Here is a 15,043-nt window from a genome sequence, read left to right as displayed (position 1 = left end):
CTTCGGGATCAGGAGCAGGCGGTCAGCAGTAGTTCTTGAAAATGAAAGCAGTGATTCGCTTGAATTTTTTTTTTCTTTTAACAATCCATTGGAATTGTGGGTTCATGATTATTTCAATTTAGATTTCCACTTGGGAACCCTTTAGGTGTGGTTTCCAGGGGCCTGATCCTTGGTAAGCACCATTCCCCCATGCTGCCCCCACTGTCTCCAGGGGCCCTGAGCCAGGCCTGGCCCACAGGATGGCCTGTCCTACACCAGGATGCCTTCATCCCGGGAACTGTTTCTTTCTCCCAGGTTTTGACGAAGAAGGAAGCCTGTATGTTCTTAAAGGGGATCGTACGATTGAATTTGATGGCGAGTTTGCAGCGGACGTCTTGGTGGAATTCCTCTTGGACGTAAGCATTTATGCCCACTGACCCTGAGTTTGGATTTAAAATATGAACAGAGAAGCTGATGAACCTGACTTGATCTGGGGCCAATTTTTCAGGCTTTATCAAAAAAAAGAAAAGAGAGTGTCTCTTTCACAGTGTATTCACTTCTAAGAAATGGCTTTTAAGTCACCTTAGAGACTGACTCATCCAGAAACTGACCAGAGGGTCACAGATGGGGGCTGTGTAGTAGTAACACACAAATTCTCCTACCAGTTATACACCAGTATCCCCTGAAACCGTCTCTTCTGGGGCTGTGAAGGGGAGCTGGGTGGATAGGAAAGAGGTGGCTGATCACCTGATGACAGTGAAGGGAGGAGAGTGACAAGCACCTCACTTCTACTGACAGCAGCACAGGAAGAGGCAGGGCCAATGAATCCCCAATATCACACTCCCCCCTCAGCCATGGAGGTACAGCACCCTCAGTCAGATCCATATGTCAGAGCAAACAGAGGGACAAGCACTATACAAGTGTTTTGTCCACAGATAAACTCACGAATTTAAATAACAGTTGTGGAGGCAAATGCTTTGTCTGTGCAGATGTACATGTGATTCCTTATCAGCCAGCACGTCCCCTCACCTTGCCTCTCTACCGCCAAGTCCCAGAGCCAGAGTGGGTGAGGCCCACCTCCCCCAGAAAAGTGCTCATTCACTCTGCTGCACCACCTCATTGGCCCATATCCACAGGCCCTGTGAAAACGGAGGGGGGCCACAGAACCACGCTGAGTCACCAGGCCACTGCCCAGCTTCATCAGCAGGCCGGGGGCTTTTATACACAAGAAATCGAAATCAGACTCTGCCTGCCCTAAACCATAAGTAATGTGAGCGGCCACATAAATGGCAGCCCAGGCTGGGTGCAGATTTCAGACTTGATCCCACCAGAGCTCTCGCTCCATTTTTCTCTACAAATTACAGATTATGCTGCTTTCAGTGAATTGGCTTTGCCCGCAAACTGACTCGTCTTCAGTTGGACATAAAACGGTGGTGCAAACAAATAGAGCAAATTTCCTCACTCATATCCAATGAGAGGAAGGAAATTCTGCTTTCCCATTCTGTCTTCAAAGGGAAGAACTTTCCCGAGGCCATCAGCAAATCTATCCCAGAAATTCATTGACCAGGTTGGGGTTGCATGCTATTGCAGTCAATAACCAGAGAGGGAAGTAGAATCATCCCCAGACCAACCCACTGCCCCCCCTGAGTTCCCTGAAGGCATGGCTTGGGTGTGCTCTCAGCAGAAGGCTGGGGTGGGTGCTGAGGGGCCACCATGGAGCCTACAGCCTCCCTCCCGAGGCTCATGCACATGCGTTCCCTCCTGGGGAAAACAGTTCTTCTCTTATTTGAACATGTCGTGTGTGTGTTTGTGTGTGTGTGTGTGTGTGTTGCAGCTAATTGAAGACCCAGTGGAGGTCATCAACAGCAAACTGGAAGTCCAAGCCTTTGAGCGCATTGAAGACCAGATCAAACTCATCGGCTATTTCAAGAGTGAGGACTCGGAATGTAAGTCACCTCAGCCCCAGCCCGTCCGTCTGAGGGACAGCTTCCCAAGATGTGCCATCGGCACCCCAGTTCTGGGTAGAATGGAAGGAGAATCCCTGTGACATGGAACACAGTTGTAGAAATGCTACAAATGGCCAGTGGAGCTGAAAAGAATGCCAAGGTTGGGCCCTGATCTTGAGCTTTGAAGGGGATGAGAGTGTCACAGAAGAGAAAGGAACCTTTCCTCCTCTCATCCCCTTGCCCACCTACTGGTTGGATTCTCCCTTCACACAGGGCAAAAATGGGCAGCTGCCATGCTCACCAGTTGGAGAGTTTCTAGTCCCTTGGATGGCATTTGGGTAGGGAGGGGCATAGCAGCTGCAGCACCAAGTAGAAAATTGCTGACCGAGCCCACAGCTGACCACCAAGGCTGCCGGCCTAATCCCACCCTCGGTCTGCTCCCACTGAAAGCTTGTGGCCAGGCTTCGGGTGGACCCTGGAGCAGGTCACGGCACCTCCACCCATGCAGGGACCGGAGGGTGGTGAGGGGGAGGCAGGAAGGGTAGGCCAGGAGGGCTGACCACTTGAGTACGTTTTTTAAAACTGCTTTGACAGCACAAGTCCGGTGAGCTGAGACCTCTTCTGATGCCAGCCTCGGAGAGAGGGAAAGTGTTGGAGGGAGCAGGCCTAACTGGGAAAGAGAATCTAGTGGAGCTGTAACATGGGGGAGGCTCAAATAGGTCTGCTAGGGCTGTTTTGGAAAACTCCAAAATATTTTGAAATTATTTGCAAAGTTGCTTTTTTATCCCATCTGCCCGCTGGCACCCTCAGCCATCTCGTCAACCACCCACCAATTTTCTGTCTCCCACGACCCGACATAACTGTCTTCTTATTTGCTCCATAAAAGCCTCTGCTCGCCTCCTTAGGAGCATGTTGGGGGGAAGTGGTCAGGCAGGAAATAAAGGGATGTCTTCAGTTCACTGTTCACATTTCTGTACAGACACTGCCCCAGGGTGCTTCACCCGCCCCTCTGCTTCCTCTCCTCACATTTCCTTCTATCCTCTTTATCCCTTCTGTCCCTCCCTCTCCATTTGTTTTCATCCTTTTGCTTCTTCCTTCTCCTCCTTCATTAAACTCAGGGGGGCAGAGAAGCGGGGAAGCCAGGCCAAGCTGGGAGAAGAACACAACTCCCAGCTCCTGCCCCCCCCCCACACCCCAAGAGTAACTCTAGCTCCTGTAGTTAGTTAGCATAACCTGGGCCAGGGTCTGACGCCATGATTTCACTCTGGCAACGGGCCTATAAGGTGATGGCCATTACCATCAATACTTTAATGATGAGAAAATGAAGGAACAGAAAGATTAAATTAACTCATTAAATCACACTGAGTAAGTAAATGCAGAACCAAGATTTACATCCCAGGAACTTGACTTTAGACTTTACCCTGAACCCCTGGACTTAGTTGCAGATTTCGCAAACTTTGCCAGTGACGGTGCATGTGGGCACATCGGTAAGCTAGAAGGAATCTGAACCTAATGGAAAACACACATTTTGGTTCTTTAATATAGTAATAGTAATAATTGGGCCTCCCTGGTGGCACAAGGGGTTAAGTCGCAACACTATGAAGCAATCTGCAGCCACTGCAGCACAAGTTCGATCCCCGGTAAGGGAGCTACCCACATGGCGCAGCAGACCTCTCCTGCCTTGCCCGTTGCTCCCCTCAGCAGTGTATTTCATTCAATCTGCCTGTTCTGTTCCCCACTCTGTCTCTGGCGAATCCTCTCACCCCCAACACCTCTGGCCTGTACCCCAGTTCTTGTATGCATAAATAAATAAATCTATAAAAAATAATAGTAATAATAAAAATAATAGGATAGTATCAAACAATACACTGCATAAATCTTCCAAATAAAATAGGTTAAGATTTTCAACAGGAATCTTGTATTTATTTGATGTATATACTTTTCAATATTAGGCTTTCTGCTTCAAATAGCAATGTAGTAAAAGAAAAAGGTTTTAAATGATCTCTTTAAAATCTTGGTAGTCACCTGAGACTTTGCTTACACAGGTGAAAAGTTGTAAAGACAGGATACACCTACATTCTCTTTGATGGTTGAACAGTCTTTTCTTGTCATTGAACAGGGTTTAAGGTGACCTAATCTCTAAAGTATCCTTCAAGGGTGTGAGCACTCTTTCTGTCTGGTATTACTTTCCTTTTCACTGACCATGTGTGATGCAGATATTTCTTATGATAATTTGAGTAAATTGCAAGTCCAGTTGAACTTTATATTATAGATCTCAAAATTAGAATGAAAAGTTTCCTTAGGAATACAGAAACACTGCTCTAAGGTCTTACAAATTTTTCTAAAGAATTAGATAATAAAATTACCTCTTTTTAAAGTTGACTTTTGCTTTTGAATGTATCAACTTTGTCAGTACCCTGTGTGTTTCCCAAGGGCTTTACAGTGTACAGTTAACTTCATCCGGGGTTCAATGGGACCCAACATGTTTCAAAGCCAATAATTTTCCTTTAGAATTTTTTCAAAGTGAGTATAACTCATAATATTTTTTTTTTGATTCCACTGTTAGCTCATACATTCTTAGTAAAACTCTCTTTGGGCTGTGAGCCTGCGTTAGTGTGAAACAGCAGAGACAGGTCTTCTTGGCCCACATCTCCACCTACAGCTAAAAAGAAAAGGGGGTAAGGAGGCCTGGATGTCATGGGTGTCATCTTCTTAGAGCAATCTTTTATGTGGCTCCGTCAGTGAATAAATATTACTTGAATTTCAAATTTTTCATCGTGAGCTCAAAGTAATCGTTATCCATTCTCTTGATGATAGCCTCACCACCAGTGCACGGACTTGAGCAGTGTTCCCCAAATCTGTTTTGAAGTGTTCATCTACTTATTTGAATGTCTCATCCCCAGTGACTTGGTTTGGTTTATCTTTGCAAGATCAGTGATGTTATTCCAAGCATAACTCTCCACCACTTCTTTCTAGCTGGTGCAATTGACCATGTCTAGTTATTAATATCTGTAAGTTCACCAGACTACAAGACATTTTTGAATCAAGATTAAAGAAAAACACGCGGTATTTGGTTCTGCTTGCACTTGTCTAAGCCTTAAACATTTTAACCCTGTTTTCTTTGAAGTGGATAGTCTGTGTTAAGGGGCAGCTGGGTTTATGGAGTGGTAGGCACCTCTCACTGTCTGTTTCTTCTTGCTTTTAAAAAGAGAACAGGTCTGTGAGAGGGGACGCTGTCGGGGGAAACACCCAGGACAGCACTTGAGAGTCCTGTATTTCCGCTGTTGTTTGAGGATACCGATCAAGGAAATTTAATAATACAGAAGGCACTGGCCTTCCAGATGATCCCAGGCTTTTCTATACAGCAAGAGTGATGGAGAGACAGTGGGGATATTGGAAGATGTAAAGTAGAGGTCGACAGGAATGTTCTTGGGAAAGAAGCATCCTGAGTTTTGTGCCAAACTAAAAACTACTTGGAAGAACCAACAGGCTACATCTTCCAAGGAGGTTGCTTAAGCACCCAGTAGCTATGGGTGCATATAGCTTAAGCATGTAGTCATGGATGTTAGCGTTGGGAGAATGTGACAAGAACGTTCTGGGGGATCTCAGTTTATGGTTAAGAATCCCACACTGGGATGATCTGGAATGAAGAGGTCAATATCCAGGATGGGAAATGTGGAAAAATGGGGAAGAAAATGAGGAAATAATAAGGTAACTCTCTGATAAGTGGGAGGTTGAAGATTGACTATTCAGTATCCTATGGCAGAAGGAGAAAGAGGCATTAAGGTGACAGTGAAGAGCCAAAAGGAGCTGATCTGCATCAAAAGAGAACATGAGAGCAGGAAAAACATTGGGAACATATGAATCAGAGAGAGCAGAAGACCGGAGCAAGGCATCCTAGAAGACAGCTACTATTAGTGTGAGGCTAACAGTTCAGCCACGTTTTAAAGCAGCATCTTGGGGAGTTACCTTGCTCTACTCTACATCTTAAAAGGAATTGAGGCTAGCAGCCCGAGATATGAAGAGCTTCCTCTTGACATAGGGCCAGGCCAATTTCCCATCAGAGCAGGAGTTTTTGAAGGTCTGGAAAAATTCAACAGGGATAAGGGGGTATGAGATAGAAGGAACAGAGGATTCTGTGGATCGCACTGTTGCCTTAGATAGATTAAATAGCTTTTTGCTGTAACTATTCAATTTTCTATATTCTCTCTCTTCTCTGTTCACTCTCCAAATCTCCTACCCATCTTTGTCCCCTCCACTCAACCCTTTACCCCAACTATCAGGACAAATGATGTACTTTCTGACAACCCAATTACCTGTATGAAGATGATTTTTGTTTGAATGTGTATCAGTATGTATAGATACTGTAAATTTTCAACCACTTTCTCACTATTACAACAACTCTATTACAACAACACATTCTATTGTGATCCTTTAAGGGTCCATAAGCCTTAAGTTTTGAGCTATGAGCCTTTGTAGACACTGTCTGTGTCTTAATCCTCTCAGTGCCCCTGAGCCAGCATTATTCTTGCAATGTGTTTTGATTGAATATTAGGAAATTCTGCATATTCCTTGAATTATTGTGAAAGTCTACACCTCTGATGATTAAGGGATATAGAATAAAAATTTTATGGAAATAAAATGGAAAAAAGTTAATCTTGTTATGAATGAATCATTGGCTCAGTGGCTCTCAGGATTATAGACTCTGCAGCACAACCACCACCATTACCATCCCCCTTGAACCTGAGGCTTGAATATGAATGTCTTTGCCAAGTAGCTGTCAAGGGGTAACAAGGCACAGCTTTGCCATCCTCACGTGGCCTCATGCCCATCTTGACCAGTTTGCACTCAAGTTTGGGACGTTCTAGCATAAGCTTGATTAATTTCAAATCATCCTTTCAGGGAATCATAATAAAAATGGAAAGCTTAAAAAAGAGGGAAAGAAAAACTAGGATTTACCAGAAAGGGCTCTCCAGCTAAGACGTTCAAACTACTTCTGTGATGTCATTTTGATTGAGTTGCTGAGCATGGGAAGTTTTCTTAGTGCTGATTTATTTATACAGCAGCTGCACTCTCCAGAGGGCACACTTCCAACTGGCAGTGAGGGTGAGCACTTTTTCTTTTGGAGTTTGACAATTCTTTTTCTCTCCCTTTTCCTCTCTCAATTTCCTCCTTTTTTCCCCCTTTCAGATTACCACTTTCATAAAACATAAAAGTGGGGTTATGAATTCCTTTGGGCAGTTGAATGCAGCTAATTCAGACTTCTTGGAGGAGACTATGTATTCACATAATACTAAATAATCAGGCATCTAAGTAATATCTAGTAAATAAATTATCTGATAAGATCAATAGGCTTCCAGCTCTCGCCACACCATTAAAAAATGAAAATTTCTGTAGTGTCCCTCTTGAACTGCCTTCCCTTTTCTCTTTTTTCTTCATAGACTACAAGGCTTTTGAAGAGGCAGCTGAACACTTCCACCCTTATATCAAGTTCTTTGCTACCTTCGACAAAGGGGTAAGTATCTATGAAACTCCAATTTGAACACTTTTGTTGGTTCTCCGGAAGTCTTAGAAATGTGGCAATAAATCACTATTGAGTGAGAGATGAGCACAAAGAGAGTAATCCAGAAGATGTGAGGGTGTTACCAAAAGCTCGCAGTGAAAAGTGACAGCTCGCCCTTCATTGTCTTGAGTGAAGATGGGAAGCTTATGAGCACAGTGTGTGTCTCTGCTTCCTTTCTTTTAAGAGCCATCCTCTCCCTTCCTGGTGCAAATGCTTCCTACTTTCCAGAGTTAGGATAAGGGGGGGAGAAGGAGAGAAGCATTGACTACTGAAGATCTGGGTGCTTCAGAAAGTCACCCTCATCTTCAGGGCATGTGGTGGATGGTCTCTATAATTCAATTGCTCTTTATTTCTGGATGTGAAAATTGCTTTTATATAAAAAAAGATTAAAAAAGCAAAACAAAACAGTAGAGATAGAAGAAACTAGAGTCACTGGTTAATTTCCTGGGGATCTTTTGTATTTAGAATACTCCATTCTGGCTTCAGTCACTACTAAAAGGCTATTCATCAATTGCCTTCTGTGTGCTGGGTACTATTTGATATTTTTCACTTATACTATCTGTAATCCTTTGAAGATCTCCAAAAAGAACCCCACTTCTTAGATGAGAAAAGAAATTCAGATTTAAGTAATATCCTAGGTCTCCAGCAAATTCATGGTAGTGCGGAGGTCCTAATTTAGGACAATTTGTGCCTAAAACCCATGCCCTTTCTCTTATCAGAGCTTTAAAAATAAGACTCTGCCCCTGAGTGTCAGTGTGCACACCCACATACCACACTATCACACCCACCTCGCACCCACACAATACACATTCATACAACTTTCAGACATAACACATAGTAACTCATATACCCTGACATCTACACCCACATAACGCACATATACCCCAATTAAAAGCCCTGGATTATTGTATTTTCTAGGACAAATAAATTCAGATCCTGATCAAATTTAAGTTAAAGTTAATCAGCAAGTGGCCTACTAAGGAGTAAGAGTTGAAAGCTGGGCTCATGGTTTGTATCCATGAGGAGTACAAGTATTTTGTGAAAAATGAGAGAAAGCCTATAGTTGCTGAAACAGGAAAGGAACATGATAAAGAGATTGCACTCAGTTTATATGTATATATATATATATAGAGAGAGAGAGAGAGAGACAGAGAGACAGAGAGAGTGTGTGACTTCTACTGTCTAAAAAACTATAATCCAGAAGAGAGATCTATAATGTAAGTAATATTATCTAAACTTGAAGAAAAATCACTCAAATGGGTTCAATTAGAGTTAGGAGAGATTTTGAGCAAGAACAGTGATTATCATTGATAGCAATTGTCGCTGATTTTTGTATGTACCAGGCCGTGAGCTGAGAGATTTATATAGGCTTTCTCATTGAATCCTCTCAACACCCCTATAAGGGAAGAGCTAGTATTCCCAGTCTGCAGAGGCCTCCTACTTGGTAACAGTGAACCTCAGGCCAGCCTGGGTTCAAAGCCACTGCTCTGACTCCTGTGCTCTGGTGCCAGGCACACCAGAAGCACTCAGCAGATGTCAGCCAGCCACAAGCACTGTTGTTAACAAGAGGCAGTCGCCAAAGCCCAGGAGAACAGCAGCTGGGGGAGGTCAGTAGAGAAGGGAAGGTGCAGGAGAGGAGGTACCATGAACCCCTCACCGAGTGGCCAGGAGTGACTAACATGTCTTCTGTGTAAAACTTACTGAGGAAAAAAAGTCAGGTAGACAAGCTGGCCCATACATCAAAGCCTGGGTTCTTAGAAGGGCGGCCCAGTGCTGAGTTCACAGTAGTGTCAGCTTTCAGACAAGCCTCTGGGCCAACCATATGGCTTCGTGCCTATGACCCATGAAGAAGGTGAGGTAAGGCTATAATTAAAGACTAGAAGGTGGTTCACCAAGAGCTGTAGATCCTGAGTCATAAGTGGCACTGTTCATGCAGCCTTGTGGGTTTCACACATTTAAAGACAGAAGGACACACTCTAGGTGGTACAGTAGGGGAAGGTCGTGGCATTAAGAGCACTCAGTGTTATTCGGGACTTCACAACTTGTACCATGGGCAGGGGAGGGAGGACATGACAGTGCCCAGTGGGGAATGGTGGGGGCCAGAAGCCGTGAGTGTGCCCAAAAAGCACTGCAGCGTTGCCTGGCAAGGGACTGGAGCAGAAGTAACTGGAAGGACCTGTTTGTGAGACACACTCTAGGGAACCCCAGAGGGACCTGGGGGAGGGGAGGTGCTGTCAGGAGATTTGAAATCCAGAGAGACGAGGGCCAAAGAAGCACTAATGCAGTTCCAGAGGTGACAAGACCAGCTGCCAGAAGTTGAGCTGCTAATGGATGACTTGCTCACTGGTGATATGGAAAGATGAGAGAAGGCTCAAAAAATAACTAAAGGTTCTAAATCTCAGCTTCGGCACAGCACAGATTATGAAGCTACTGAAAACATTAGGAAATCTAGGGAGGAGAATCTGGAATGGAAGAGGGAGTGAAGAGTTCTCACTTTCTACCAGTTGGAATGAGGTTTGACTGGAATTTCTTTCATTCATTCACTCACTGATTATCTTTCATGTGCCCGGGACACAAGATTGAACAAAACAGATCCCTGCCCTTGTAAAATGTAAGGTTTCGTGATGGTAAAGCGGGGTGAAAATATGGGGAAACAGAAAATAAGTGAACAGATGAATACATCTGTGACTCAGAGGGTGACATGCCAGGGCTGCTGGCACACATGTGGGAGTCGTAGTTTCCAATCACTGTCTGTGACCCCCAGATTCCCGGCTCCTGGAAAGTGGATGTTTCTTAGGGTTGTGCTGGGTTACAGGAACATGCATTTTCAAAAGGCTCCATGAGGGGAGAGAGGAACAGGCTTGGGACCAGCACTGATCCTTGGGTCCTGCTCCGAAAGCAAGAACAGTAGAGCAGAATGGCGATGAAGCAAATAGAGCAAGAGACTCTAAGGCTAAGCGTGGCATCCCTGCCACTGCACCTTACACTTAAAAAACTCAGTTTTAATCACCCCAATGTCACCTCCCACTGGCTTATTCCTCTCTCAGAGTGAACAGTGAGAAGCAAATTCATTTTCCCTTTTGAATCATACCGGATGGTATGAAAGGCACTATCATTGTCTAAATACCGTTGATGGGGAAGACAGATGTTGGGAAGCCCAGAGCCAGTGCGTAGGTTTCGTTTGCAATAACTGAAATGTCCTGCTAGCTTGTAGGAAAAACCTGTTTCGAAATCCTAACACACGCAAATAAACAAATAGCCATTTTCAATTGTAGTTTTCTTGTCTTGGACAAAATCTATCCCAACTTATTTCTGGGATTTTTTTTTTTTTAAAGGCATGAAAGAACTTATTATATAGGCCTATTCTATTTTTTTTTTTAAGATTTATTCATTTTTATTCAAGAACCAGGGTACAGGCCAGATACGCGGGAGGATGAGAGGATTCACTGGAGACAGAGTGGGGAACAGAACAGGCAGACTGACTGAAATACACTGCTGAGGGGAGCAGCGGGCGAGGCAGGAGAAGTCTGCCTCACCATGTGGGTTGCTCTGAGGCTGGCGGGGATCGAACCAGCACTGCAGAGGCTGCGGACAGCTTCACAGCGCTGCGCTCAACTGCCTGCGCCACCAGGGAGGCCCCCTATTCTATTTTTAATAGTGAAATCCATTTTAGATAATTGGTATGCCTGGAAACCAGGTCTGGTCCCAGAACAGTGCCTCAGATGAGTGGGTGCCACTAAAAACTAATTGAATAAATGAATGAATCGATTCCTCAAACAATCACATCTTGTTCAGTCCCTACTAAGATACAATGAAAAGAATGGAAGACATGGAGTCCCCGAGAAATGATAGGTGGCCAATCCATGGTGGTGGGGGATGCCAGTGGACCTCTGGGAATTTTTTCTCAGGGCTTACAAGGTTTAAACTTAAAAATCCTATAATCCAGCTTGACATTCATGATCGTAATACTGCAGATCTAGACACCAGGATTCAAGGGCCAGAGACCACCTCCCCTCACCGCCCCACCCACACATACATACATACATGTGCACGCCTACGACACACTTCTCACTCTCACTTAATTCTAGCAGACCGCGATGCAGGAAGACTTGACGAGAGCATGTGACCAGAGAAACAAGGAAACAGTCACTAAAACACGTGCGGCACCAATGTCATGTCTGCAGGGACAGATACTCCTGCCCTTAGAATGTCAAGAAGGTCATTTTCAGATGAGAGAACTGGCAAGTTAGAGTCTCCCTCCTCTGCCGAGCTGGAACCCAGGCTCGGTCCCCTGCAGGGCTGTGATCTTGACCAAGCACATATTCAAACAGCCTCAGGTTCAACATTTGTCAAATGAGTTATGATGACAGTTCTTCCCTCGCGTCTCAAAGTGGTCAACCTAGAATACTTTGCTCATACAAAGAACACCATGTGCTCACTCTAATTACTGCTTGTGGTCACTGGTCACTTTCCACCTCAGGAAAATACAGTTTCCTGGTTCCTAGAACATGTAGAAAGTGAACTCAGAAAATCAGAATCCAAGGTTCGCTTCGACCCCTTTCATTCTGTGGTGGGACCAGCTGGGCAAGCGCGGTGCGTAAACCCAGACGTGGGTGGATACTTGCTGATCCCTCCCCCAGCCTGTGCGTCCACCACCACATCACCCACACCCCCGGCCCCTACAAGAGGGAAAAAGTAAGAGAAACCCCACACCTCTCTGTCCCTTAAAATCAACTTGACCAGAGCTCCTCTGACTGCCTGTAGCTCTTAACATGGCCTGTTTTCTTTAGTTCTGAGTAGGAAGCTGGAATTACTTTCACTTCAATAAGAAATGCCTTTTGGAATACAGTGACCTGGAACTAATAGCAATTGATGGCGAAAACCGTGGGGATATCAGTGTTTCCTCAGAACAGACCTCCTTGTGTAACAGCTTATGTAACCCTGTCCTCCCTCCCCACTTGGTTCTGGCCGTCAGGGCCTCTGCCCTGCGGTCACCGCCCGGGCACTGAGGCAATTCCTTGAGCTTCAAGAGAGCCACTGTTCATCCCAGGCCCTCCGAGACCACAGCTCGGAACTAGAAAAGAATAGCATTTGGTTTTCTACACAGTGGTGCACATTCCAGGCCCCTAGAATCACCCCACAAAAAGAGGCTCTGAGTTCAGCAGCCCTGCAGGCAAGCACAGGCCCCTCCTGCCCCGAAAGAGCCGTGGGCCAGTCATAGAGCGCTGGCCCCCAGGCCGCAGCCGGCCCCAAGCTTGCCATCCTGCACCCACTGCACCGAGCGTCCTGGCCTGCCCGGACTGCCCAGCTTTAGCGCCGAGAGTCCGAATCCCTGGCAGCCCCTCCTCCAGGATGGCGGTCGCCTCTGACTGGTAACAGAGAGGAGAAACCCAAAGCCCGAGACGAGGGGATGAGGAGAACCCCAAAGCCTGAGATGTCCCCCATGGGGGATGAGGCCCCCAGGGCTCGCGTTTAGCCTTGGTTGTAATTCGGACTTATGAGCTGATCAAGGACAGGTGAGTGGGTGGGGCCCTGATTCTAAATATCTATGTCCTTGAAATTGTTGCTATCAATTTCCTCTCAAAACGGGTTCAATTAAATCCATGCACCCTGGACGCTGAGCACGCTCTGCCGACATGCTCTTCCTCCCTTGGTCCCCGCCACGGCAGTGGATGATGTGACTGCAGAATCCAGCAGGCCGCTCTTCAGCCTGCTGTCCCCGCTCCTGCTTGGACCTCATTGTTTGTTTCTCCCCGTCTGCCCTTCTCTGCTCATGGCAGGAGGCTGGCCCAGCCAGGCCTCTGCCAGGAGTTCCTATGACTGCAACTTTAAATCACAACTGCGTGTGCACACTCATGTCCTTGCCAGAGAGCACACTCACTTCTTGTAGATGGGGAATCCTCTGCCTCTCAAGATGAGCCCCCAAGGAGGCTATTGTCACGTTTCTCCTTGTTACAGGTGGCAAAGAAATTGTCTTTGAAGATGAATGAGGTTGACTTCTACGAGCCGTTCATGGATGAGCCCATCACCGTTCCTGACAAGCCTCACACCGAAGAGGAGCTGGTGGAGTTTGTGAAGGAGCATCAAAGGTGCCCCCAGATGGCATGCAGGAGATGGGGGAGCCAGGCCTGGGGGGTGGAGAAGGGCCCCTCAGTCCTGACGTTTCAGACCCCTAATAGCAACAACCTGGAGCTCCTGCCCCAGCAGAACCAAACTCAGTGATGTGGCTGTGCTGGACATGGACCCGCAGCGTCTACGTCGCCACATGTTCTGAGTGTGGTCTGCACTGCACACGAGGTCAGACCCCTCCTCCCCGTCAGCAGGTCCACTCAGAGTCAGAGCAAGAAATAAGGGCTGCAAGGCAAGCAACCATGATGTGCAGCAGCCTCCTAAAGTCCCCTACAGTCTATTAAAGTCCTAAAATAGCTGATGGAAGCTAGTTCACCTAAGCTTCCACATAATGGGGTAATTATTATTACCCTAATTTTACAGATCAAAGATTGAGTTTGAAGTAGTTAAATAACTGAGCCACAGGTGAGCACGCCAAACACAGACGCTCGGGACAGGAAGGCTTGATACCCAGGCCCTCCCTTGGGCCCTATCAATGTGTCCACCACACTTGCCAATATTTAGAAAGAAATGAAACCATGAAGAAAATAGCAGTCCTGCCTGCTCCCCCAAACAGCCCTAAAGGGTTCTTTGCAGAATTCCCTAAAACTACAGCTCTAGGCTGGGGAAACCAAAATGTGCTGTTTTCTCTCCCAAGCCTCCTCGTTCTGGACCTGCTCTGTGCTCCCAGGAGGGGTGTCTGTGTGTGAGGAGGGAAATGACTCCGTACCCCAGTAATGAGCTGACCCTTGCCCTCTGACCCTTTGTTTGTAATAGACTTTATAATCCTTGGGTCATCTGGGTCCATGAAAACGCTGAATTTTAGGCCCAACTCTCTGGGTGACAGAGCAAGGCAGACCTGCACCTTATCCTTAGTGGGGAGCCAGGCCCCAGAGCTCTTCCTGTCCATGTGGCTGAATTGATGTTGAATTTTACCTTTTGCTGTGCTGCAGCCGTGTGTCTGCCCTGGTGGTCCCTACTCAAGGAAGCTTCTCTCTTTTTTCCCTCCCAGACCCACTCTGCGTCGCCTGCGCCCGGAAGACATGTTCGAAACGTGGGTAAGAAAGTGTGAAACTCACATGCTCTGTCGTAGCTGGTGTATTTCCCCAAGAGGAGCACCCCCTTGAAGATCTGAAGCAAATCAAGTCCTATTTGGCTGGGTTGGATGTCTGGATGGTGGATGTAAGGGCAGGAAGGCCACTGAGCAGCTTTTCTGATCCAGCAGACGGGGTAAAGGAGGAGAGAGTCCTGGAGCCCTCGGTGGTGTTTGCGGGCTTTTATTGGGATTTATCAGGCATACGGCAGGCAGGGGTACTAGGGGGCCGGGAGGCTGGCAGGCCTCCCAGCCCCCAGCAAGTCTTCACTCTGTCTGGGCTCTCCGGCCTTCTCTGGTGGTCTCTGCTTCTCTGCTCTTCTCGTGGTCCTCCTGGCGTCCCCGTGATGCTGC

The 15,043-nt window shown here is 46.5% G+C and overlaps 1 protein-coding gene across 1 annotated transcript in view; it reads left to right on the top strand.

Moving 5' to 3' along the window:
- The window catches only part of CASQ2 (calsequestrin 2), a gene marked incomplete at its 3' end in the record, with an annotated part of 51,226 nt that overhangs the window by 18,169 nt on the left and 18,014 nt on the right, over window positions 1-15,043 (top strand). Inside the window, exons 3-7 of the mRNA XM_084243786.1 lie at window positions 295-395; window positions 1,814-1,925; window positions 7,367-7,440; window positions 13,447-13,577; window positions 14,609-14,654. Of these exons, the coding sequence (XP_084099912.1) occupies window positions 295-395; window positions 1,814-1,925; window positions 7,367-7,440; window positions 13,447-13,577; window positions 14,609-14,654 (464 nt within the window). The remainder of the gene's footprint in view (window positions 1-294; window positions 396-1,813; window positions 1,926-7,366; window positions 7,441-13,446; window positions 13,578-14,608; window positions 14,655-15,043) is intronic.

This window comes from Talpa europaea, assembly GCF_964194135.1.
Source record: "Talpa europaea genome assembly, chromosome: 9".
NCBI classification, from domain to species: Eukaryota; Metazoa; Chordata; class Mammalia; order Eulipotyphla; family Talpidae; genus Talpa; species Talpa europaea.
The sequence above is the reverse complement of the archived record's forward strand: the minus strand, read 5'-3'. Positions and strand labels throughout refer to the sequence as shown.